The sequence below is a fragment of the Phalacrocorax carbo genome, chromosome 1 (genome assembly GCF_963921805.1).
Source record: "Phalacrocorax carbo chromosome 1, bPhaCar2.1, whole genome shotgun sequence".
Lineage (NCBI taxonomy): Eukaryota > Metazoa > Chordata > Aves > Suliformes > Phalacrocoracidae > Phalacrocorax > Phalacrocorax carbo.
The window spans coordinates 38102633-38127087 of NC_087513.1; the positions used below are offsets into that span (position 1 = coordinate 38102633).

A 24455-nucleotide genomic window follows, 5' to 3' on the forward strand; every position below is an offset into this window, starting at 1 on the left:
TTTTTAAGCCTTACTGTTCTTTGTGCCAACTACTTGTTTTGCAACAGCAAGTTCCACCAAGATGGCTTTTTCCACAATTATCAGGTGCCACAGACATTTCTAAAACATTAAAAAAATGCGGAAAAAAATGTGTCAGATATGAGGCTGACAATTTACTATGTTAGGGATGTATAGGAAATCTCTGAGAAATTTGAGCAGCTCTGTAATACCTTTAAATTGCAAGAGTAGTATTCCTGCAGAAGCTTTTTGTTTCCAGAGCATTTACAATATCTGCAGTGAATAAAATAATTGTTTGGCCAAATCCCACAAATTTCTCTTGTTTACATTATTCTTTAACCCAAAATAGTCAAATAATGATGTTTAACCTGAGTGCATGCAAATAATAGTGGCTTTAGTCTTCATTTTGTTGCCTTGCAGTGTTGATCTTTCATAGGTCAATTACACCTCGATACATTTTTATCTGTGTACAACTATTTCATCCTTAGTAGATGGTAATAAATAATTTTGTTATAAATCATTGGGGCCAAAAGATTTTTTTTTCCTTTTGCATGTGGGGTAGCCAAACCGTGGTGTGTAGGAATGTCTTGAGACCCACAGCTGTGTGTGGTAGAACACTGACTTATGTGAAGTGGAATTAATGGGTTATGATACTTGGGTCCCTCTTTTGAAAAGAAAATACAACAGCTTGCTCTTCCCTCAGTGTGTCATCTGGCCCTCCGGTGGCCATACAGTAAACAATGTACTTGACTGGGTAAAAAGGTTTGGCACCTCATTTCTACACCTGTGAGAGAAAGGGAGTTTTCTTCAGTAGCTGGGGCTGAAGCTGTGTTGCAAGGTTACCTGGTTGCCCAGCTGGGTAGCTTTCATCCCGTCTGAAGAATGACCTAATTAATCTGTATTTAGCCAAAAGTTATCCTCAAAGCCAAGTTTCTTAAGGTATGAGAGGAAGAAGTTTGCCATCCATTTTTCAATACCATATTGATGTAGGCCTGGCACAATATCTGGAAGCTGTTTAAAAGTCATAGAATAGAGAAAGCTGCTAGAGAGATGTGGGGTTTACCTGTGTAGTTCTTGTACACAGTGCACCACTTTGAGAGAGAAGTAAAGGAATATAGTTTTACTAAAAGTGGTGCTTTTCAGGTCTCTGTCACACACTTGGAAAAGTTTCTCATTTCATACTTGGCTATGAATCATTTGTTCATGTTATAACTATTAATATTAAAAAGGCAGGCTGGAAACTTTCAGTACTCTGTTCTATTAAGCCTTATTCAACATCTTGACTATGATGAAAAGGGTCACTTCAGAATTTGGTTTCTAGCCCTCTGTTTTATTAGACATATTTTTACTGAGCTAGTTTCTTGCCTTGTCAACTTCAATTGGAGAGGAAGTGATGGGGCTTTTATTTTAGAAGGTAAAACACTGAAAGTTGTTTGAAGGAAGAAAAAGGGTAATGTTTTGTTAATTTTGTTTGACTTAATGTACTGTGTTCCAACTGTAGATGCCTGTTCTGTACTGTGGTGCTCTGATATGATGGAAAATTAAATAATTACCCTATATAAAACCAGATTGCATTTAATGCATCACTGTTCTCAGAATTACTCAGAATTAGCCAAAGCTATGGTGAGTAATGCCTACCTCAAAAGAAACTAGGGGGAGAAGCAGTGTCTACTCGTCCAGTTCTGAGCTGAAGTTTGTATTCCTGTTTTTGTCTAATAGTTCAGCCTTTCTTCAAAGCACCAACTTTTTATAGACAGTATGTGTTCCAGTGCTGAACGCTTTTTCCTAAGCCAAAATATGTGCTTTATTTGAATTAGACTTTCTTCAGGTATATGTTAATTACTGGATGCCTTGGTCTTTTGTGGAGAGACTTTAATAGATTGCATCCATTTTGTCAGGCTTGCAAAATCAATAAACCTATCCACTATATCCACAAGAGTCAGTCAGCTACGTGTGGGTATGACCCTACTTTCTTGTACATAAAGTATTGAGTTAAACGCTGCTTCTTTTGCTTGGCATTCTCTGCAGAGTGGTGATCTATCAGATTTAGACCATTTCCTTCTAAGCTAATGGACAGCACAGGTCCTTGACATGCCAGGGTGAATTAGACTTCCTTATGTAATAAGGCTTACTGATAAATCTATGGCTGGAAGAAAATCCTGGCAATACACTACATATTACTTAATATTAATTTCAAGTGTCACTGCTGTATCTGATTGCTGTCACTGATGCTCTGTTCTGTCATTCTCCTTAATCTTTAGTTCTTCAGGTAATTGATATTGTGATGTTTCCAGCCAGTGATTTAAAGACTATTTAGCAAGGTCTGGTTTTCCACAGTGTTATTAAACTGTTGAATTTGCCTTTGGGAGGTCAGGCATTCTTACTTGCTCTCACAACACTTCCGTTTCTGCTTTTCTTCAGCTACTCACTTTAGTGTCCTGCTGCAGGTAACCTGTAAGCATGAGACCTGCTAAAAAATGTTTTATTTGCCTTTTTTATTGGTTGACCGTATCACATCAAGTTATAAGCTAGAGATTTGTGCTAAATCCATGTGTTCCTTAAAGTATTAGATTTCCACTGGGGTTTGGTCATGGTACTTTAACAGAATGATACACATTGTAAAGCAAATATTTTAAAATTTTGAATATTTCTGTTAACTTTACAAGCTGCAGCTCATAAATCAAGCTAAACGCCTAAATGAAAGTCAGTTTCAAATATCCTAGCTTGCATGGAAAAGCAGATCTGATATATTTTCTGTTGAAAGCAATTGTGAGAACAGACCTATGTGTTTCTTTAGAACAGAGGTTTTAGTTGCTTTTTGTTAGTATTTCTAAGGGAAGAACTCAACTCCTTATGTGGCTTGCCCACGTACACTAACATAAGCTAAAAGGTAATTTTGTGGTCCTTGCTGGGATGTGTTACTTCTTGCCTCCCTGCAAAGGCAAGTAGAGTGGTTCTCTGCACTTGACATTGAAGCGATCTGTGCTCAGGAGAAGTTTGAGCACAAAGATCCATCCTTGCCGTAAGCTCACAATAGACGCCTTAACGAAGGGCCAGTCTTTAGAGAGCTCAGAGGTATCTTGCAGCAGACCTGTGTAAAGTTTCTTTTGCCTCTGCTTCAGTTTTATTCCTGGATATAGGGCCTCAAATGGAACAGTTGGGAAACATTTTTGGCTCAGACTATGGAAAGTGGGTTTCCAAGCCAAGTGGTTAATGATTGCACCAAAGTTATTCAAAGTAAGCCTTCATTCGCAGAACTATTAGCTGAAGCGGTGACTGAAATGGCATATAGGAATATCCTGCTGTTTGCAGTAAAACAGAAGGTTGTCTGACTTGTGAATTGCCTTACTTTCTGCAGGCTTTCAAATTCATGAGTTGCTCAGAATAAAGCTGTTAAATGTTTCTCAGCAATAGATGGGTTGGAATGAGAAACTGCATCTCCAACAGCTTTTTGTACAGGGCTGAAACTGTAGCTACAACTAGCCTACTCATTTCTAGAGTGGGAGGCAAGACAGAAGTGATTATTTCCCCCTTGCCCCCCCGCCCCCCCAATCGTTGCACGAGGGTAATTTGAACTGATGGGCCTTGAACACTGTCAAAGCTTAGGCAGCAAAGGTGTTTTCAACTGTTAAACTTGTTCAGAGGGAATATAGTCTGAAGAAAACTTCAGAAGCAGGACACTGAGGAAGCTGTCTGCTGTTTTTTTGAGGATGAGACCAGAAGCTATGAAGTCAGCATGTTGGCTGCATACTGCACAAACGTAATTCCTGGAAGAAGGCAAATAAGATCAGAATTTAAAACTACTAAAGCAATCCAGTAGTCCCCCATCTAAGGGAGTTTTTGTCCTCCTGGAAGATGTAATACTGTGTTCTTGTAAGATTGAAAACCCAAAATGAATCCTGAAACTTGTTTTTAAGAATTCATTTTTCACAATCTGGTCTCCTGCTTGTGTGCTTTGCTTTCTTTTCTTTTCTGTGTGTTAACCTCGCCTCCTCTATTCTTTGTTTCGTAAATGGACTTTCCTGCTTATCTTGATAATTAAAAACTGAAAAACAGACAAACAAAAGCTTCTAAGCAGAAGGGTCTCAATCCCCTGCTCTCATAAGCTGTTTTGTTCGGTCAATTTATGACTCCCATGCTTTTTTTGGTATTAGAAAGACCCCCAGAAGCCTTCAGGTCTTACTGAACAACAAAAAAGCTTAAATGGCTGAGTACCTAACAGACTTGCTCGTGTCATACAACTTAAACCTGGTTGAGATTGTACATATGCCTTCTACAGAAATACATTTTGGTTTTTTGTATTTATTGCATCAGTTCTAGATTCAAAACGACGTGTTTACACCAGAGACTGTATGATACATAGTTATCCCAAGTCTGCTAATCTTGAAAAATGAAATCACTTGCTCAATTCTTAAAAATTTACAGATGTAAATTTTTCGGATGTAGAGTTTATGCTGCACAAAAAGAATGTCTGCCTAAATTGCATACAAGAATAGCCCATAACTCCGATTCTGGTGCTGACTTCTAAATTCAGAGTGTTTTTTGATAAAGGTGGTGTCAATTTTCACTACTGATCTCTGTAGTTTTGCTATTATGGTAGACTCAGGCACTTTGAATGTCTAAGACACTCCATGTTAATTATCAAGTGAAACAACTTTTAAAGTAGTGTCTTTTCTGCTCAGTGCTTGATTGAAAATACACGCATGCAGGCTTGGTTCCAGCAGCACTTGTAAGCCAGATAGGAACACTGTTTTTAGGAGTGCTCACATGCTATTTCTCTGTAACCCACCCTTAAGAGAAGGGCATCCCTGTTACGCCAATGTGCTTGCAAGGCCAAATTCACTTAAATCTGTTGAAGTGTATTGAACAAAACTTTGCTTTAGCAGTCTGAGAAGGACTTTTGCTTCATAGAAACACTTATTTCTTTGAAACTCCCTAGTGTGAATGAGACATTAAGATGCTTCTCCATAACTTGCTAGTGTTTTCTAATTTTTGCTCAGATTGCCTTAGTTGTTCTCGTTTTGTGTAGGGAATTAATACTTGAAGTTGCTCCATTTAAAGGGTATTCCAGTGTGGAGTAATTCCAACTTTAAATACTTAATAAGAGTAAAAGCAGAGGTTTATATTTTGTATATGCATGAGTTTCTTAAACTTTCCTAGCCTTGCTATGGCTTTGGGAATAATACAGCTTGTCACAGATTGAGGAAGGTAAGGCAGGCGTAACCCTGAGCCAGTGAAAGATTGGATTTGTTGCTTCCTACTTTATTATTTTAGCACAGCAAAGTTAGTTATAGATGCTAAGATTTTATTTTTTTTTAGAAAGGTCAGGATCAAGTGATTTGCCACTCCCTGACAGTTCTTCAGAAGTGATGGCCTAGTGATAGATAAAACTGGTGTTAGACCTTTTCTGTATGACTTTTTGTTGGTATGACTGCCACTACATATTTTTTGCATGAATTGAGTGTCTTCAGTTTAGCAAAGAAAATCAGGAAGATGATGGCACGTGGCTCTGAGGACTGACTGTGCATATAATAACTTATTTTCTGACTACTTCTGCATACTTCCCAAAAGAATTAAGAGGATGGTAAAACCCAATACAGCCTGAGACTGGTGGATTTTGTGCATGTTCAGGAGGGTCATGGGTTACTGTGATAAGCTGGACCAATCTAAAATGTAGTAACTTCATAGTGCTTGAAATACTGCTATGGATATGTTACAACTGGAACTAACGTGGTCTGTAGAAAAGATAATACATGTTTCAGAGAAAATGGAAATTATTTGGAAGAAGTTGAGACAGGGTACAGCAACTGTTTTAAGGTAATGTCCTTTTAATAGTTCTTCATACTACCTTTTGTTCTACTTTCAGTGTAAATACTGAAATATGCTTAGCAGTACATGAAGTTGTATTGATGTGATTTGTACATACAGTTAGCTGTGATTAATCTTCAGGTTTTGAAATTCTTTTTGAAAGAGGAATTTCTCCAGAGATTTTTCCATATTTTAGTGGAACTTGTGAGAATAATTGAGCAACTGCTGCTTGTTTAGATTGTGTTAACAGTAAGCTTGTGCTTAGGTGATTTTATTTTATATAATGCAGTAATAAGTAGATCAAAATAAACAAAAGTTTAATTTTACCAGGGGAACATGAATGTGGCAGCTCTATTCAAAGAAATCTTACCGTCCAGGAGGCAGCTGCATATTTAAAAGTAAGCAAACGAGGTATTTTTCATTGGTTGTATGTAATATTTGTGTAAGTTACAATTTGTGAGGCCTGGTTTCATCTCTAGTGTATTGACTAAAGTTTGACTTGGTATTGAATGTTATTTGGAAATGTTTGGAATTGATGTCTTTAACATGTGCTACTTACAATTTTTATTTGGGGGTGTAGCAAGGTTTTGAGGAAGAGGGAAGGTGAAAGAAACTGGCTTAATTGTGATGAAAGTGTAGATGATAGTACTTCAATGTCACACATGTATTTTTCCCTGTAGTTAAAACACCAGCATAATTTGATTTGATGGAGATAGCTGGCCAACACAAAAATTACAAATTTATGAAATTAGAATCTCTATAAGCTTCTCCAGAAATCAGTATACCATGTTTTGAGGCTTAGTAGAAAAGGATACTGTCTTCCTTTCTTTGTGAGGAGAGGTTGATGTGTGGATCTGTGCAGCGGGCCTGACAGGCAGCAGCTGTATGGAGACACCATTCATTGATGCTTTAAATAAAAATGGTCAAAAAAGGCCTTTTTGTTAATTTGATAGGTGTGCAGTATTATGAAATCCCACTCTCTGCTGTCATTCCCCTGCCTCACTCCCCAAATAAAAGATGACTCTTGCCTGGTCTTGACAGCTGTAGGGTTTATTTTAGCCCATGTTGGTGTACCCTTCAGTGGAAAACTACTTGAAGCTTTTAAAAGGCTGAGAGTATAAGATTTCTTTGATTGGATGAGAGGGAGTTAAGCTGATGTGACTTTTAATATACAAATGTATAGAAATTCTACATTTGGGCAAACTTCTGCATAGTAGACAAAAAGGGGCAATGTTAAGAGCATCGTGAAGAAGCTGCTAATGCATGTTTAAGGTTTGGTAATGATATTCTATATCTGTTAAAACCAGTGCATTGTGGGAATACATTGGAAAAAATTAAGTCAATGCTAGATAACTGATGGTCTTACCTATCTATTGTACTGAAAGGATGAGAGCTGTTATCCTAACAACTGTTTTTGCTCTGAGAATCTCAAATTTCATATGGAAATTTGTCACTTTGTACAATGTCTCATTTAACCATATAGTCCCTCATTTTGGGAGTATAAATACAAATTATTTGCAGAATTTCAGTGTTGAGCAATAAAACTTTACTATTTTACTCTCAAAAGTGAAAATAAAACAGTTACTGTTTTTTCTTAAGCGCTTACCCTTCAGTTCGAGGCCAGTTGCATTATGTAAGGTTGAAAGGAAAGATGGAGATAAATGTTTTTGGACAGTATAATTTCAAATGCAATAGTAACTTCCATTTTTGCTTCTCTTTTTCTGCAGAAGAACATGCAAGGTGAACTATGGAGACAGCCTTAGCTCAGATAGCCATGAATGTTCTTCTTACGATAGTTGATACCAACTAATTTAAAAAAGTAAATTTTTGTATAGTAATATCAGTTCTTGAACTACAGACACTGGACTCTTTGCAATATATCAGTTAAAAATGATTTTATTCAAGCTTCTTTTTTTTAAAAAAATCCAAACCTGAACTGTTTTTATAGGACCCATTTTCAGCTGAATTTGTATCTGAGTTTTACTCTTGAGTAGATTTTCAGTGAGCACCATCTAGTGGCTGAATAACTTTTTCTTGCTGTAGGTTAGAATAGTTAATAAAACAGTGAATGTGGCTGACTTCACAAACAGTCCTTAATTTGAGGAATGCCTAGTAAGTCTGATAGCTGCTCATAGCATGTATAGATTTACTTTGTGTAGTGAATGCTTATGCAAAATCTGAAGAATCAACAAAACCATATAGTTTGGATACTAATCTGTGAAGTATCTGAATTTTATTGTGGCATGATAACTTTCTGGTTGTTTATGAAATTACTCATTAATATTTGTCTTTTGACAGAATTTAGATCCAGAATATGAAAGTGTACTTAACACAGCATTAGAATGGATCTTGAATAGTGGGGAAGATGTTGGCATAAAGTAAGTGGTCTTTATTTCTTAATTTAATTTCTTCTTACAGAATGTATCCTTTTTCATTAAAAAATGTATCTTTTTTTGATAGGTGTCTCAGCAATGACCCTAATGAGATGGATGTCACTAATGTGACAGATGTGAAGTACCTGGAATCAACAAGTCCAAAGATGTCTTTCAGGTGTCGTTTTCGCCGTGCGTTTGTTAATGTAACCCACAGATTATCAATATTGCTTTTGGGTAAGTTAACAAAAAAGTGGTGTTTTTTTTTTTAAATTATAACTTGCATTATGTAAGTGCACAGGGAAAAGTAGACAGCGTATTTAGAGAGAGGTTTTTATTCAACCATAAAACTTGTAGTTCCTATCAGTATCTTAATTACAATCTGGTTTGCTTTGCACTTCTGTTGCACCACCATATTTTCACATTGGTTGCTATCATCTGCTACTCTAGTCAGTTGAGTGTATGCATTCTTTGGGAACTCTGTCTTTTTCCCTGCCAAAATAATTCCTTGTGGCTTTCAAAAATTCCAGGTTGAACTTACCTGAGAAAGCAAAATGCTCAGTAAAAACGCAATAGCCTTAATTCTGAGGAGACTTCACTGTTGTTCCAGGAACTTTGGAAACATAACTACAGAAAAGATGATTTTCCTATTTTCAGGAAAAGTTGGATGCCCAACGTGGTTGTCACCAAAAGGTCTTACCTCTAAGACTGTTGTAAAAATGTACCTAATCCTTCAGTAAGACTAATTTGTTTAGTCTTTGATAGTTCTCTAGTTAAGTTTCAAATTCTTTCAAGTTTATTTAATTCTGAACCATACTAGAAACAATGCAGCATAAAAATATGGTGCAGCTGAGTGCAGACATTTCACTCCTTTCCATATGGCTGGATCAAATATTGAAGGTACAAAGTTCATCTCATGCATCTATTGAATATTTAATAAATTGTTTATTCCAATATCTTAACAATGTCATGCTTATGAGCAGAAGTCTTGAGACTCCCTTCACTAACCTTTTGATGAACCAAAAAAGTCAAAGGCAAACCGTCCCAGATTGCCTTTGACTTTCTGATAATAGTCCATATGAGGGTTGAACTGGGATGCGGAGATGAAACTCGATATCCACATCAACCACTGGTCTCGTCAGTCATGCTGAGCAAATTGTTCTGTGTCTCAACTTTCTCACCTGTAATTAAGGTTAATACGAAGCACCTTTTCAAAAATAAACCATTGTATAAATGTTAGATGTGTTGTCATTAACTAACACCTGTTTTGGCCTAAAATGGTGTTCCTCAGTCTCTTCGATACATTGGTTAACATTGCCTTGTGATCACTGGTACATGAAACAAACTATGTACCTATAATTTGTGTATGTGGGGTTGTTTTTGGTGTGGTTTTTTTAATTGTAAAGAGATCATGGGTGTAGTGGTGCCCTTAGCCTGAGATAGAAGAAGGAGTAAGATTTTTATTTTCAGCTTATGCTGCTGGCCTTCCTAACTAGATGGTCCTTTTTGGGAATAATCTTTAAAGAAATAGAAAAAGAGCATGCAGTACTTTTTTGGAAGAAATACAAATCTGTAGCTGAACTGAAGCAGTCCAAGTTAATTAGTTTTGACTAGTGTATTTAAGGCATGTGACCTGTCTATGAATTAGTGAATATTGTGCACTTTTAAATCTTAACATGTTCTGTATTGCCAGTTCATGACTTTTGAATTTCTCCAATATAGTTGTTTTACTGTTTTTCTTCACAAATGGGTAAAATTTCAAACCACAGTCATGGGATACCAGGCTGTTAAAACGATGAAGAGATTTTTCTAAGGGTAACTGGTCTTCAAAGTTTAAGAATTTGTGTTGCTGAGTTAATAAAATATAAAGTACTGACGAGTACAGTGTATTTAACTAGTTTTGAAATTTAAAGTACTTCAATATGTTAGCTAGTTCAACCAACTTCTGAAATACGTGCTGTGAAATTTGTTAAATAAACAATGTTCTAATACTGTTTAAAGATATTATACGTCTTAATGCAGGTATAGCAATGGTTTGGGGAGTCTTGCACTACATGAAATACCGTTGGGCAAAAGAGGAAGAAGAAACGAGGCAGATGTATGATATGGTGGTAAAAATCATAGGTATGCCTTCTTGAGTCACATCTGATACGTGTGTATCAGCTCTGTATAAGCTTTCAAAGTACTGGCATTAATTCAGTTGTTTTCTACCTGTTTGGTTATCAGTCAATATGCTGTTAGAGTCCTTGGTCAAATGTATAGTTCATGCTCTTGCACTCACTTCACCCCCCCTCCCCCCCAAACCATCATCCTTTAAACCCAGTCAAAGCTTTATGTATCGAGATTGTAATTTGTAAATTACACCAACATGGCTATAACAAATTCCCATTGACTTGGTGGTATTTTATCTTACTATTGAAAACAAATATAAATGGGATGTTTGTTTGACTAGAAGTATGGTGACACATTGCTTTCTGTATCTGTTTTTTCAGCTATCTTTAGCTAAAATGTCCACCCCTAAAATGTGTGTTATCTCTCAACTCCATCCTTAATGGTTTTTCATAGAAAAATCAGCTTTTAGTCATTTTGAGCAGAAATTGTGTTACTAAGATAGGATGCATAATTGAGTTCTGAAATTCTGCCTTTCTATTTGAAGCCACAATGTTTTCAGTAGTTTGTTTGAAGTTTTTAAGCTCTATTTTGGGCTGCATTTCTACTTAAATTGTCTTTTTTTCACCTATGGCAATCGTTACAAATACAGAGATGGTTACTATATTCCTACCTTTTTTTTAATCCAGTTTTGTTGGGGTGGAGGGAAAGCACTTTATTTTCAAAGGTGCCTGTCTTTGCTAATGGTTAAAAGCACCAATCCAAAGCAACTGCAAGAACTTCTTCCTTTATTCCAAAGTTATGTGGGCTACTTGAAGGCACTGTGTGTGGTTAGTTTTCTTGATTTGCCTTCAGCACGGTTAGGAGGAAAAATCCTTCAAGTTGCCAAAACCCCTCCCAATTCCAGTAGTTAAGGTGGCCTTCAGAGTAGCTGCTCTTTGCCAGAATTGATATTTTTCTTAATGTTTGCATGAACTACATAGTTACCAGTTTTTCTTATGGTGTCCTCAGATGTTCTAAGAAGTCACAGCGAGGCATGTTCTGAAAATAAAGACTTGCAGCCTTACATGCCTATTTTACACGTGCATGATTCTCTAATACCACCTCAGGACAGGTATGTTCTCACTAGACGTACTGATTTTCCTTACTTACACATAAGGAAATATAGTAAAAGTAAATTGGTCAATTAACTGAGTTAATTTCAGTAGGTTGTATAGCATAGTATTTTTGAGATTCTTCTTGGCACAGGTGGGAGGGGAAAACCATTGGATTTCTCTTACATGCTGGATGTAAGCTATGCAGGTTGTTATAATGTTAACTTCGTAATTCTTGCTTCAATTTTTAAGGAGGAAAATGAAGAAAGTCTGGAATAGAGCAGTTGACTTTCTTGCAGCAAATGAATCTAGAGTTCGCACAGAGACACGAAGAATAGGTGGTGCCGAGTTCTTGGTTTGGAAATGGATGCAACCTTCTGCAGCATGTGACAAAATTTTAGTAATACCATCGAAAGTGTGGCAAGGCCAAGGTATTGTAGTTTAGTTATATTTTGCAAATATAATTGTTTTAATTTCCACATCTAACTTCTAACTGGTACTTTGTTACTTGAACATGAAAGACTTTCCGTTATTATCAGTACTTACGGAAGGGTGTGTGTCAAGAGGATGGGTCTGGACTCTCTTCAGTGGTGCCCAACAACAGGACAAGGGGCAACGGGCTCAAGTTAGAACACAGGAAGTTCCACTTCCAGTATTTTCTTCTCATGTTTGAGGGTGCCAGAGCAGTGGAACAGGCTGCCCAGGGAGGTTGTGGAGTCTCCTTCCCTGGAGACATTCAAAACCCACCTGGATGCGTTCCTGTGCCCCCTGCTCATGCTCATGCCTGCTCATGTAGTGGGGTTGGGTGAGATGATCTCCGGAGGTTCCTTCCAACCCCTACCATTCTGTGATTCTTTCATACCTTTAAGTATTGTTGTGTGAACTGTCAGTGCTATTTCTCTATTATCTTGTTGTTCAATAGACTTACTTTCTATGTGCATTCAGTGTCTGCCTTGTTTTCAAGTAAAATGGGCTTTTCTGTTACAGCTACTGCAGCAATAGAGCAGAGGGCATGTGGACAAAATTAGTTGCTTGTTCCTTTTCATGAATTTAAAAAAAATACTCTTTAGTTGGTCAAATTCTGTCATGCCTTATACTTACTGGAAGTAACGTAATTGGTTATATCTGACAGCAGGTAAATCAGAGCTTGTAGACTGGGGTTTCCTACTGTTATCAGTTAGGTACCTAAAGACAGAGTTTGGAAGAAGAGAGGTTTGTTTATTCTGAAAGGCAAACTGCTGGGGCACAGGACTCCTCAGTCAGCAGAACATGGATTTTGAGCATCTCCTAGTAGTGCTTCCTTTCTGTCATAGATGTTTTTCCACACTGCATTTTTATTTCAAGTTCTGTGGTGCTGCAAAGCATTTGCTTTAACAGAGGAGGCTGTCACACATTGGTTTTTGCAGTGGCCTGTCACTCTTCAGCTTTATCATGGGGACAAGTGGCCAGAATCCAGTGGGTTTGCAGTTGTCTGTCTGCATTGGTCATTCTTCCTAGTTCTTTTTATTTCTGCCTTTCTTCATGTTAAGTTTCAGTTTCTGGGGTCGGGTTTTTTTTGGTTAACAAAAAACTGAAGCTATAAGACTTGAGTCCTGGGTTGCAATAAAAGACTGGTCATTTCTATCAATGTCTGAGTGTGAAGGTAAATGTGTAAAGTGAAATCTTAATTGCCCATTGTTTAAATGTTATGACTCTTTAAAAGAGTCTGTCTTCCTTATGTTCTCTGTAATGCTGTATTAACTCTCCAGTGGGACTAAAATAAATGCTTTGCAGAATGCTAATTTATAAACTCATTGGCTTATTTTGATGGCAAGGTTGGAGGGAGTGGTTGCTTCTCCAGTTTTTAGTTCAACTTTTTAAATTGGATGTCATCAAGGTTGTATCTAGCATTACTTCTATGGCATTGAACTAGATGCTGGAAAAAGCCTAGTTAAAAAAGGCTTTCTGCTCTTCGTAGTCCCACTTAAACAAAATAATTCCCACTGGCAAGCAACTGCACTCTCATCTATATTCTTCTGGAGTACGCCAATTTTGGTCTTAATTTAACTAGTGCAAGTACTAATAGGCTTCCTTCTTTTGATTTTTACTGATACACATTTTTATTTGTAAGAAACAATGGTTTTATTTTTTCATGTAAAAGAGGGTACAGTTTAAAGTAGCTTCTTCCAATGTGATTATTTCCTTTTCAAACACAGACAGAAAGCGCTTCTTTATGGCCTGGAACACTTATGCTGTAGCAAACTTGATTGATTGCCTGAGTTAAAGTACTGCTAACATTCTGGTTTTGTCCCAGGCCATTTGCATGTTTTTATAAGTTCTGCGTATGCTTTCAGCCCTCGGGTCTTAAATTTTGCTTTTCTCTAAGGTTGAAGCAAAAATGAACGATTCTGTCAACTTGAAAAGCCAAACACTTTTAGACACTTGTAGATACTTGGCATGTTACCTAATTAGGGTCTCTGTAGTCTTGGGATTCATTTCTTGTCTATGCAAAATGTTATCTTGGGATATCATTCTCTACTTTTCAGTTATGCTGGTCTTCGCATTACATTTCTCATTTTAAATCATTCATTGGAAATGAGGGTGGCTGCTTTAAAAAATACATTGTGAATGCTACTGTAGTCTTGAGGTTCTGCAGTCAGTCTTGCAGCAGTATTAACATGGCATTCTGCTCTGACAACTGTATTACATGATTTCGGTTTCTGAAAATTTTAGTAAGATGTGAATAGTAACTTTAGTACAAGAGTTGCAGAGCCTTTTCTTTCTAGGACATTGTCCATTAGGGGTGTGCAAGTGCTTTAGGTGCAGTGCAGAAATGGTGGGTTTCATCAATAGGTGTATCTGTTGTGGTTCAGCCTCAGCTGGCAACTGAACACCACGCAGCTGCTCGCTCACTCCCCCCCACCCCTGTGGGATGGGGAAGAGAATCAGATGAGCAAAAGAACTTGTGGGTTGAGATAAGCACAGTTTAATGATTACAATAAAGTAATAATAATAATAATCATTATGATAATAATGACAATAATGTTAATACAATAAAATGGAAAAGGAAGGGAATGGGAAAAAAAACACAGAAACACGAACGATACAACTGCTCACCACCCGCCGACCGACGCTGCCCATCCCCGAGCCGCGATTGCCCCCTCCCTCCCCCGGCCAGCCCCTCCCAGGTAACATACTGGGCATGACGTTACATGATATGGAATATCCCTTTGGTCAGTTTGAATCCGCTCTCTTGGCTGTGCCCCCTCCCCTCCCAGCTTCTTGTGCACCCAGCAGAGCATGGGAAGCTAGAAATGTCCTTGACTAGTACAAGCACTACCCAGCAACAGCCCAAAACATCTGTGTGTTATCTCAACAGTTTTTTTTCCGTGCTAAGTTCAAAGCACAGCACTATGCCAGCTAGAGTGAAGAAAATTAACTCTATCCCAGCTAAAACCATGACACTGTTCCATCTCTAATACTGTCATGATTGTTTTTCAAACACTTAAATTGAACGTAACTTCTTCAAGCGATGTATATTATAAAGCTGGATCTTTTACATATTGTTCAATACAGGTTGTGAAACATGACACTCCATTTCTGGAATTCCTCATTTACTATTCATTTGCTCTCAGTTTTTCTTGCTCTGTTTGATTGCAATATAAATCACTCCATAACATTCTGTCCTGTATTAGAAATCAGACTGGATTTTCCTTCATCTGGAAGACTTCTCAGTGTGTAATAGCTCAGGTGCTGCTTTTCTACTTGGAGTATGCATTCAAGACTCTCAACATGAACAGTAGTTTGCAAAACTTCCTAGGAAGACAGCTACTGACAGTAGCTACTGTTAGGTACCATCTGATTTTGAATATCTGATACCTACTTTAGCATATTGAGAATGTGGACAGAATAACTGTTTTTTAGCTGTGGCTTTTAGCTGTGTTCTGCTTCAAGTATGTACTTAAGACTCCCTGCTTTCTATTGCATAGAATATATTAAGATCTATCCCATTTCGGTTCTTTCAGTATCAGTTTTCCTAGTGTCCTTGTTATGTTTGTAGTTCAGTAAAGATATTTGAAGAATTGAAATTGCATACTTAGGCTCTAACAGAAGGGCATGGAAGTAGAGGTGACTGAAATGACAGGTCATACCTAGAGATGTGCAAATGAAGAAGAAAGCCGCCTGACCTGTCAGTGTGTACTAGGGCATTGGTAGATTATAGCATGCATTTCAAATATGGGACCTATAGCATGCATGAATCTAGGCTCAACTCTCTGTTAGCATCTAGAGTTCCAGCATCACTGTAGCATTTTGTCCAGTCCTTCAGGATGCAGCCTGTGTTTTGACGGACTTTTTTACTGGGTCAGAATGAAGTCTGGTGTACTTCCTTTGAAATGTTTTCTGCTGGATACAGTAGATTTACCTGTTTAAAAAAAAAAAGTAGGTAAGCTCATTGTAGGACGATGGACAAATGAGTGGTTTTCAATTGACAGTTCTTGTCAAGTGTTTTCAAATCATCAATTTTGATCATGCCAAAGCATAATTTAATCAGTGGGGGGAAAAAAACCCAAAACATTTCTAGTGTGTTACGTTTGCTTTTCAAAGAACAGACACTACTGTCCTATCATGCCTTTGATAACTGGAACCCTAAAGAAAAACAGGTAGGCAGAGCTCCAGTGTAGCTAAGCTAACAGCAATAGCTGAAGTTCCTTGACAGCTCTGGAGATGAGATAAAGAAGGTTCTTTAGGGTGATATTTCATCCTGCAGCATGGAAGATAACCTGTTACCTTGTGTGAATGATACCCCTCCTCCCTGGCTTGTGAGAATACAATCCTTCCTCCACATGTAAAAAAAAAAAAAAAAAAAAAGAAAAAGCTCTATTCTTAACTCTTGCAAGAAAACTGTGGATTTTATGCTTCTTGTAAAATGCTGTGTCCATCCCATGGTGGTCTTCTACTTAACTGTATTAAAGCCCAAGTGAATCACTCTTTTTTCTTAATAACAGTAGTATTTTGATTTCAGTATTTTTCCTGTTCACTGAAGAACCTCACATTGTGTGAAAGTGTGTAACTTCAACATTTTCAACTAAATGTTTTATCTTTTTATTCCTGCCATTGATAAGAGGGTTAGTACTTAATAAGTTAGTGATCTGTGGCTTAACATGAATAAATCCGTTCTTCAGAAACATGGTTACCTATACTTAATGTAAGTCTTCAACCTTATCAGGTGCATCTGATCCACATCTAAAGATCTGTTGGAATGTCTTGTAACCCATGGTGGTGATGCTGGGGAATCCCTTTAGCAGTAATAGTTAGAAATTCAAGAGGTATGGAAAGCCATACTACAATTTTAGATGTTTATTTTGAGGTCTGTGCAAGAGCTACTGCTTCCATCATAGATATACTCCTGTCACAGTGATAAAGAGGTTGTTCAAAGCACAAGCTTTTTGCTGCTGCTGTTTTTTGAATCTGGAATGATAGTCATATTCAGTTTAAGGTAATAAAACAAGGTACATTATAACTGAAATGTAAAGTGGCTTCCTTTTCTTGAAGGTGTTCACTAGCACCCAAGGGGAATTTATTAAAGCCCTAAAATTTTTCTTGTCAGTGACTTACTGCACAATGTTGTGCTTCTGCTTTCCTAATTCGTCTCCACCTTTTTATCTTCATCTTGTAAGTCCTACTGTTGAGACCTATTTAGGAAAAGAAATGGCATGTGAGGTGCTTAGTTATGGTGTAGCTTAGACTGTTGTCCCTCAAAAATATCTGATTATGCCCTTATTGTGAAGAGAATATTTTGTATGCTCCACACCAGTGTAAATTTACAAATAATCACTACTGTAATCTGAATAGGTTTGCCACTTGAACTTGCTCTTTTGGGGAGAGGGGGAGAATTAATTGTTACAGATGTGTGGTGAAGTTCCAAGAGTCATCTGTTAACTGCGCTATTTTGAATTCTGCGGTGAAGGTACAGCATTATTTTTACCATGTCTGTGTCTTCCCTAGCCTCTCCCTTTGGTCCCATTTCTGGTATATATTTTAATGCTTATTACTGTGCTAGCAATAATGTTGTACCTCACTGATTTCTCTGGCCTTTTTTTCCTTATACATAAAAAAGCTCCATCTGAGTTGCAAAACCTTCTTTTAATTTATCATGACTTAAAAACATTTTTAAGAAAAAGCAGAATTAATCTTTATTTTCATATGCTGCACTTCCCTGGGCACACTTGCTCTACTAGTATGATGTTACATTAAGCTGGTAGCGGATTAGTTTTGTGTAGGTGGTATCTGCTGGCTGAAGTCATCTCCGCAAGCAGCTGAGATCTTCCAGTCAAAAAGACAATCAAGACTATTAGAAATTGGAGCAGGCAAAGCTTGGTTTTTATATTTATCTACACTAAAACGTGAATTCCCTATTTAGTTACGTTTGCATAGCTCAGCGATGTAGCTGCTGCCTTAAACAACAGTATGTTTTTTTTGGAATTCATAAACAGCTTGCAGAAGTGTTGATCCTCTGGGTCCAGGGTCTCTGCAAATAACCTCACCCTTCTTTATCCTTGGATTAAAACCATGTGCTGAATAAACCTAGCTCTTAACAATCAGCACATAATTTCCTCAACCCCACACCTTTTCAGGTCCAGGTCCATGACTAGGCCACCCTAGATCACCTTCTCCAGTATGGTGTGGTGCCCCAGTGTACAATATGCTGGTGACATTTCACCCCCCCTTGATCTGCTGAAGCCAACCTACATGAGTAAGGTAAGTCCATTTATTTTTCAATGTTGCTTAGTTCTGTAAAGTTTTTACTGTATACCCTATGTATAAATTTTAATCAAGGGCAAAAAACTTTACAAAACCATGTGCAATTGAAAAAGGACTTGTCCTTAAACTATAGGCAGCTCAGAGATAGATGCAGTGTCACCAGCATACTTAGAAACCTTCTCAAGAAAAAACCAGAATTGTTAAGGTGTTGGTGACTTGGACTCTCTGTGTGTATATTCTGACAAGAACATTTTTAGTTATTTGGGGAGCTTAGAGTAGGTTCAGTATTAGATTTGGAGGACACCTTTTCGAATTTCTGGTTGGAAATTATTTTTTTTGTCTCAGAAATTTACATAAGGAGGAAGTTTGTCTATGCCATATCTGCAGGGAGTGAATTTTCTCTTCGTTATGCTTGTCTTTCACATGCAGTATCTTCCGCATAACTGAATTTCTGTGTGACACAGTTTTTGTTTTGGTGACATACAGAGAGCAGCAGTATTCATGTGTTTTGGATATACTTGCAAGATTTTATTTTAAGAGGTCAGCAGTAAGAAGCACATCTGCCCAAAACTGAGACTTTAACACTTGGACTGTAACATCTTGAATGTCAAACTTTTCCAAAGTAGGGATTGCAAAGAAGAAGCATTAGCATCAGTTTGGAACTTCATTTTGTCTTGTTGAGATTTTTAATCTTGTGTTTAAACTCTTGAATCTACTCATCTCAAGTCTTCAGAGAAAAACTTCCTTCAAGCCTTGAAGACTTTTACCAGGTTATCCCTTTCCACTTCTGTTGCTGCTTTGTTAGCCCTTCTCAAGGCATGGAACTACCTTATCTGAATCTGAAGGGCTCCTTTATTCTTCTTCCCACGGCACAGTGTTCTGTTGTGACTCCCATAAGTAGAACTTTGGAGAAGTTAGTATTTATTTTAGAACTTCAGAATGTATTTCATGGGATTGTTCAGCTTTGAAAGAGCTACTCTGTTATTTTTAATTTGCATTTTTCTTCTTACATCTGTTTTATCCTCTGGTGTGTTTAATTTCAAATTTTACAAGCTTCTGATCATGCTTGTAGAGCATTTAGGGTTACAAAAGCTACATCCTTGTAGTATGCTCCTGGACAGTTGTTACTGCAATACAACACCCATCTTAGCGTCTCTGTATTTCTTAGTCAGATGGGCAGTAAACTGCCTCAAGAGAGGAAGAAATTAAAATTCATCATGTAATTAAAACTGAATGGTTAACCCACAACTCCAAAAGTTTGCTCCACATGTTAAGCATATCTGTCTTTTCATGGAGATGTAATGCAAATACTTTCTCTTCAACTATATGGTATTTTTAAATATCCTGAATTCCTTTCATGTACTGTGGCCTGGATATAAGAGAGTGCATTATCTTTTTAAATGTAGAAGTTGTGAATCTAAAACACTCGCTTAAGTGTGGTACACTTTCTAAAGTGCAGTAGAAGACTGTGGGGATGTTAATTTGCTTGAAAGCATTCGAATAAAACCAGAAAGGTATTAATGTATAATGTTGGTGCTTGTTGACTAGATGGTATTATGCCTGTCAAATACTATTAAATTTTTCTTTGTAGCATTTCATCTAGATAGAAGAAATTCACCACCAAACAGCTTGACACCATGTCTAAAGATTCGCAATATGTTTGATCCAGTTATGTAAGTAAAACCAGTTATCTATCTGTATTTCTGTATTCTTCTGGAAGGGTCCATTACTTTTCTCTGAGAGGGGTTTGGAAGAAGTGAGTAAACATGAATACCTTAAAAGAAAAAAAAACAGGTTGTACCAAAAAAAAATAAATCTTCCTCAACATCTATGAGAAGACAATTAATTATACCAACTGACAGGGGAAACTCGTGGCTTAACAACAGAGCCTAATTTTCCAAGGTATTGTGAAGTGTTTTGGAGTATTTAGACTGTTGTAGAGCTTGCACAGTTTGCATTTAAAAGGCTGAATTTAAACAATTTATTAGTTTATGGCAGTGCAGCTGACTAGTTTTGAAGCAAATGGATTTTTGTAGTGGGAAGGTTTTAAAGAAATTAGTGCAGAGTACTGGCTTCTAATGCTCAGATATAATTCTAAAGTACATACTGTGTATGAATAAGCAACAAGCCTTGTTTCATGTGTCAAGAGTTAAGGAAGAATAATTAAATTTTTTTGTAGTCTTTTAAAGCTTCATCCACTATCATGTTGTATCCCCGCTGGCTGTGGACTAGATCATGTTAGGAGTTGGGGACTAACACATTGGTTATGCCAGCTAATCCTTTCTAACCTTTGAAACCTGGTTTGTCCAGTGCAAAGAGATACAGGGACTCCAATAACTCTTCTGAAGTAATTTATTCCCTGATGTGATTACATAAGGGAAAAATGAAGATGCTATATTGGCTTACAGAGTAAACGTGAGATGCTAATTGGGACTGAAGAATATTTGAGAAGTTGAGTGGAGAATAAAAGCTACTGTTTAGAATAGGGAATAACAGGAAGTAGGAGAGAACATGGGAGTATGGACACAAGCGACTGCAAAATTTGGTTGTTCCTTCAGATCTGTTTCACTGCTGCCTTTAGCTATGCTTAATTACTTTAGTTCCTTGCCTTATTATTTGGAAAGCTGTTAGCTAATTTAGCTGAGGGCAGTGTTATCCCTAGCATAAAAGTAGTACTCTAAAAACTGTTTTTTTTTCCTCAGTGGCTTTAAGACTTAATGACCGTCATGGGCAGAGACCCCAAAACTGTGGTTTCTTTCGTGACTTTCAGGTTGCAGTAGGGTGAGCAAGACTGAAATTTTAGGCACTGTTCTTTGTTCTTAAGGCAAATTGATCCTCCTGTAGGAGGATGAAATATATCTGCTGAGAATCTTGGGTGAGATCAACGTGCTTATTGTCCTTGCTACAAAGATTTCATGAGCTACATTGTTTAGTCTGAGTAGTACTGAAATAAGTCCATTCCTAAAGCTTCATTGTAATATTTATTGGCATGCTGTATTGGTTACTTTCTTGTCTCAAAATGTTAGCTGTTCAAAATGTCTGCTGTTAATGGAACTAGTAACTGAGATGTTATTTTTGTCACAATAATATCTGTAGGCTGTATCTTTGCTGTAAACTTCAGTGTTTTCCAGTCTATGCCCAGCAAGTGCATTAAAAAAAAAGAAGTATAGACTAGGAGTTGTTATCTTTTGACACTTCTCTTTAGTGTCCAGCCAGCTATTCTGAACAGTGCAACTTCTAATACATTCATTTTTTTTGACCTCTTCTTTTGGAATTTGACCTACCTCTGTTACTGGACTGCTGAATTACAGTTGTAGAGGGATACTTCATCCAATCCCATATCGCCCACCCCAGCGCATTCCTCTTCCATCAACTGTCTTGCAGAGGACTGCCGCTTAAGTATTTCTTATCACATCCTTGGGGTAGCCTTAAAACAAACCACACACACAAAAAAAACCCCAAACAACAAAAACAAACAAAACCCCAAACCCCCCATGTAAGACAAACTATTCAACTGCTAGTGTCAAAAGGGGAAGGAGGCTTGTGTTCTTGTTCCAGGTCTGAAAGGGATGAGTACCTTCCCTGACCACCACCACAACACAGAGTGTACCAGTGTATAGGATTAGATTGGCAAATACTGTTTTGACATTTGCCATGGGTGCAAAGTATGTTTAACAAAATTAGTTTTTAGCTGCTCTTCAAGTCAAGCTGTTGCATACTAACAATAAATAAGTAGTTTTCAACAATATGCAAGTAGTTGGTAAAAGCAGCCATCCATGATGCAGGTCTTTTCTCTTGACCTGAGAATCATCTGGGGAATATACCAGTTAATTTTTATTTATCAATGCCAACAGAGCAAATAATCATCTTTCTGCTGCCAAAAGTCAGAAAATTTACCTGGCCTTTGTGAACCCACAGACCACAGCAACAGACTTAAACTTGGGTGTACGTTCTATGCATTTATTATGCCAGACACAAACCTGTTTTTTAAAATATCAGTGTAAGCATCATTTGGATAGGCCTGTTTTTAGTGTTTCTGCATCTACCACTAAGTCAGTAAAGACAGTGGTTCATAATGCATGGATAGCATTCCTGCAAGTCTCATATTGGCATCTAATGGAACATATGTGCAGGATCAGGGAAGGGCAAGTCATTCCTTTTGGGAGCCTATTTTATTATGAGAAATCCAAATTAGTTGATAACTTAGGATGTTTCATGTCCCAGGTCTGCAAAACACAAAAAGCAGACTAGACTGAGAACGCACTTCCGCTTGATTTGCAAACAGGAAATGAACACTTGGGAGTAATGCAGTGACTTTGGTATTTGGGGAGAATACACAGCAGAAAAGAGGATTGCCTGCTCTTAACAATAATGCTCCCTTCTTATGGTAGCTGTTTTTCTGTTGATGACAGCATGCGTCTCAAGAAAATCTGGACATGAGTCCTGGGCTGGGCTGGGGAATGCACCGAAGTCAAGATTTCATAGAATCATGGAATAGTTCGGGCTGGAGAGGACCTTCAAAGGTCCTGGCTTTTGCAACATGGAATTATGTATTTCCTAACATACTGAGCGTAGCATGTTATTTAGAAAACACTGTTGTTTATACCTTTAGTGAAGGGGAAGGAGACTTGTATATTCCCCCAGTTTTGAGCTATCTAGTAAAAAGAAATTGCTTTTTTCTTCCAACCAGAGTAGGGTGCATCTTGTAATTTTTGCAGGGTTTTAATTTGTAGGTGTTTTCCACTGGAAAGTCTCTCTCCCACTAGGACCTTCATTTGGATCTTCTTTGTACCCTTGTGTCTCTCACCGACTTTTGTTTGCTTGCTTATATATGATCTGTCTGTGTAAGAGGCATCAGCTGGAAAGTCTGATCCTTTAATCAATCAAGGTGAAATGACGGAAACAAATCTGACATTCTGTGTTGCCAGGGTTCAAGTGTTGTGTTGGTGTCCTACTCAACAGATTTAAGTAATGTCCCTGACCAATTAACTTCTCTATGTACATTCTACCCCCGCCACATTTTTTTTTCAGGACAAAGGTAGATCAAATATTTAAAGAATTTGGCCTTATGTAGAGAAAACTCTCTAAAACTACGCAAAGCTCTTGATTAGTGTTCTTTGGAGAGCAGCAAGTTCATTGTTTTTTGTGTAAAGACTATTCAGACAGGCTTAAAGGTGTATTAAGGCTGCTGTTTTTCCTCTGCTTAGATTTATTTCATTAGGACCAGATAGTTCCTGCAGCACCTTCACAAAAAAACCCCATAGACTTCTGTCTTCTCTAATGATGTACCTAAAGAGCGATTAGTCTTGTCAATAAAATACTTTTTTTTGTAAAAAGCCCCCAGAATTGGAATCTGATTTTAATAACTTCTATTTCTGGATTAGATTGGCATGTTCTATCAGCACCTTATGGGATGAATGCAATTTGATGCTTTGTTTGGGACAGTGAATAGATATTTCAGTGATGATCAGTGTCTGAATAGCTAAAAAGCTCCTTCCTGCTGCAGAAGCCTAACATGTAATGTTGCTTCTGTGACTGCTGGTAGCTGTGATACAGTAAAGGGGCAGAGGCCGTGATGCTGTCATCTTCCACTGCAGCAGGAACAGCCTAAGAGTGGCCTTCCCCTTGCAACAGCAGCCAGCCTGTCTGAGCAGGTGTGGGAAGATGAGTTTGACTGCTAGCACTTCCAGACAGGAAGGTGATAGCAGGTTGCTGGACAGGGAAACAAACCTCATCAAATACAGATTATTCCTTTTGATTCTTAGGGTTGAATTTTCTAAAGTAGACCCTAGGATACAATTTACTGAATATTTAACAGCTAAAGTACTAAATCTGTCCCAAAGGCATTTAACAGAAAATGATGTCAGGTTACAGAGAAACCAAACTCAATGAGGAAGGATGAGATTGTGAATGTTTTTTTTTTTTAAAAATGCTCTTAATTAAATCTGTCATTGTTTGCATAGGGAAATAGGTGATCACTGGCATCTAGCAATTCAAGAAGCAATCTTGGAGAAATGCAGTGATAACGATGGAATTGTTCATATTGCTGTTGACAAAAATTCACGCGAGGTGAGTGTCTTCCCAGTAACATCTTAATGCTATGGTTATCCTTGTCTGTTGGACTTCAAAAAAAACCAAACCCCTTTCTTTCTTAATGCAGGGCTGTGTATATGTCAAGTGTCTCTCCCCAGAGTATGCTGGAAAGGCTTTCAAGGCATTACATGGCTCTTGGTTTGATGGTAAGGAATGGGGGTTTATAACAAAATATGGGTAGAAATGACAGAAGATGGGTGCAGCTGGGAGTTCTTTTAAATGGTGAAATGTTTTATATCTA

At 37.6% G+C, this 24455-nt stretch overlaps 1 protein-coding gene across 1 annotated transcript in view; it reads left to right on the forward strand.

The window, feature by feature from the left end:
• The window catches only part of LEMD3 (LEM domain containing 3), a 53568-nt gene that overhangs the window by 26743 nt on the left and 2370 nt on the right, over window positions 1–24455 (forward strand). The window contains exons 4-12 of the mRNA XM_064448791.1: window positions 6136–6203; window positions 8104–8183; window positions 8266–8414; window positions 10200–10301; window positions 11298–11400; window positions 11633–11811; window positions 19713–19794; window positions 24085–24190; window positions 24282–24360. Coding sequence (XP_064304861.1) covers window positions 6136–6203; window positions 8104–8183; window positions 8266–8414; window positions 10200–10301; window positions 11298–11400; window positions 11633–11811; window positions 19713–19794; window positions 24085–24190; window positions 24282–24360 — 948 coding nt within the window. The remainder of the gene's footprint in view (window positions 1–6135; window positions 6204–8103; window positions 8184–8265; window positions 8415–10199; window positions 10302–11297; window positions 11401–11632; window positions 11812–19712; window positions 19795–24084; window positions 24191–24281; window positions 24361–24455) is intronic.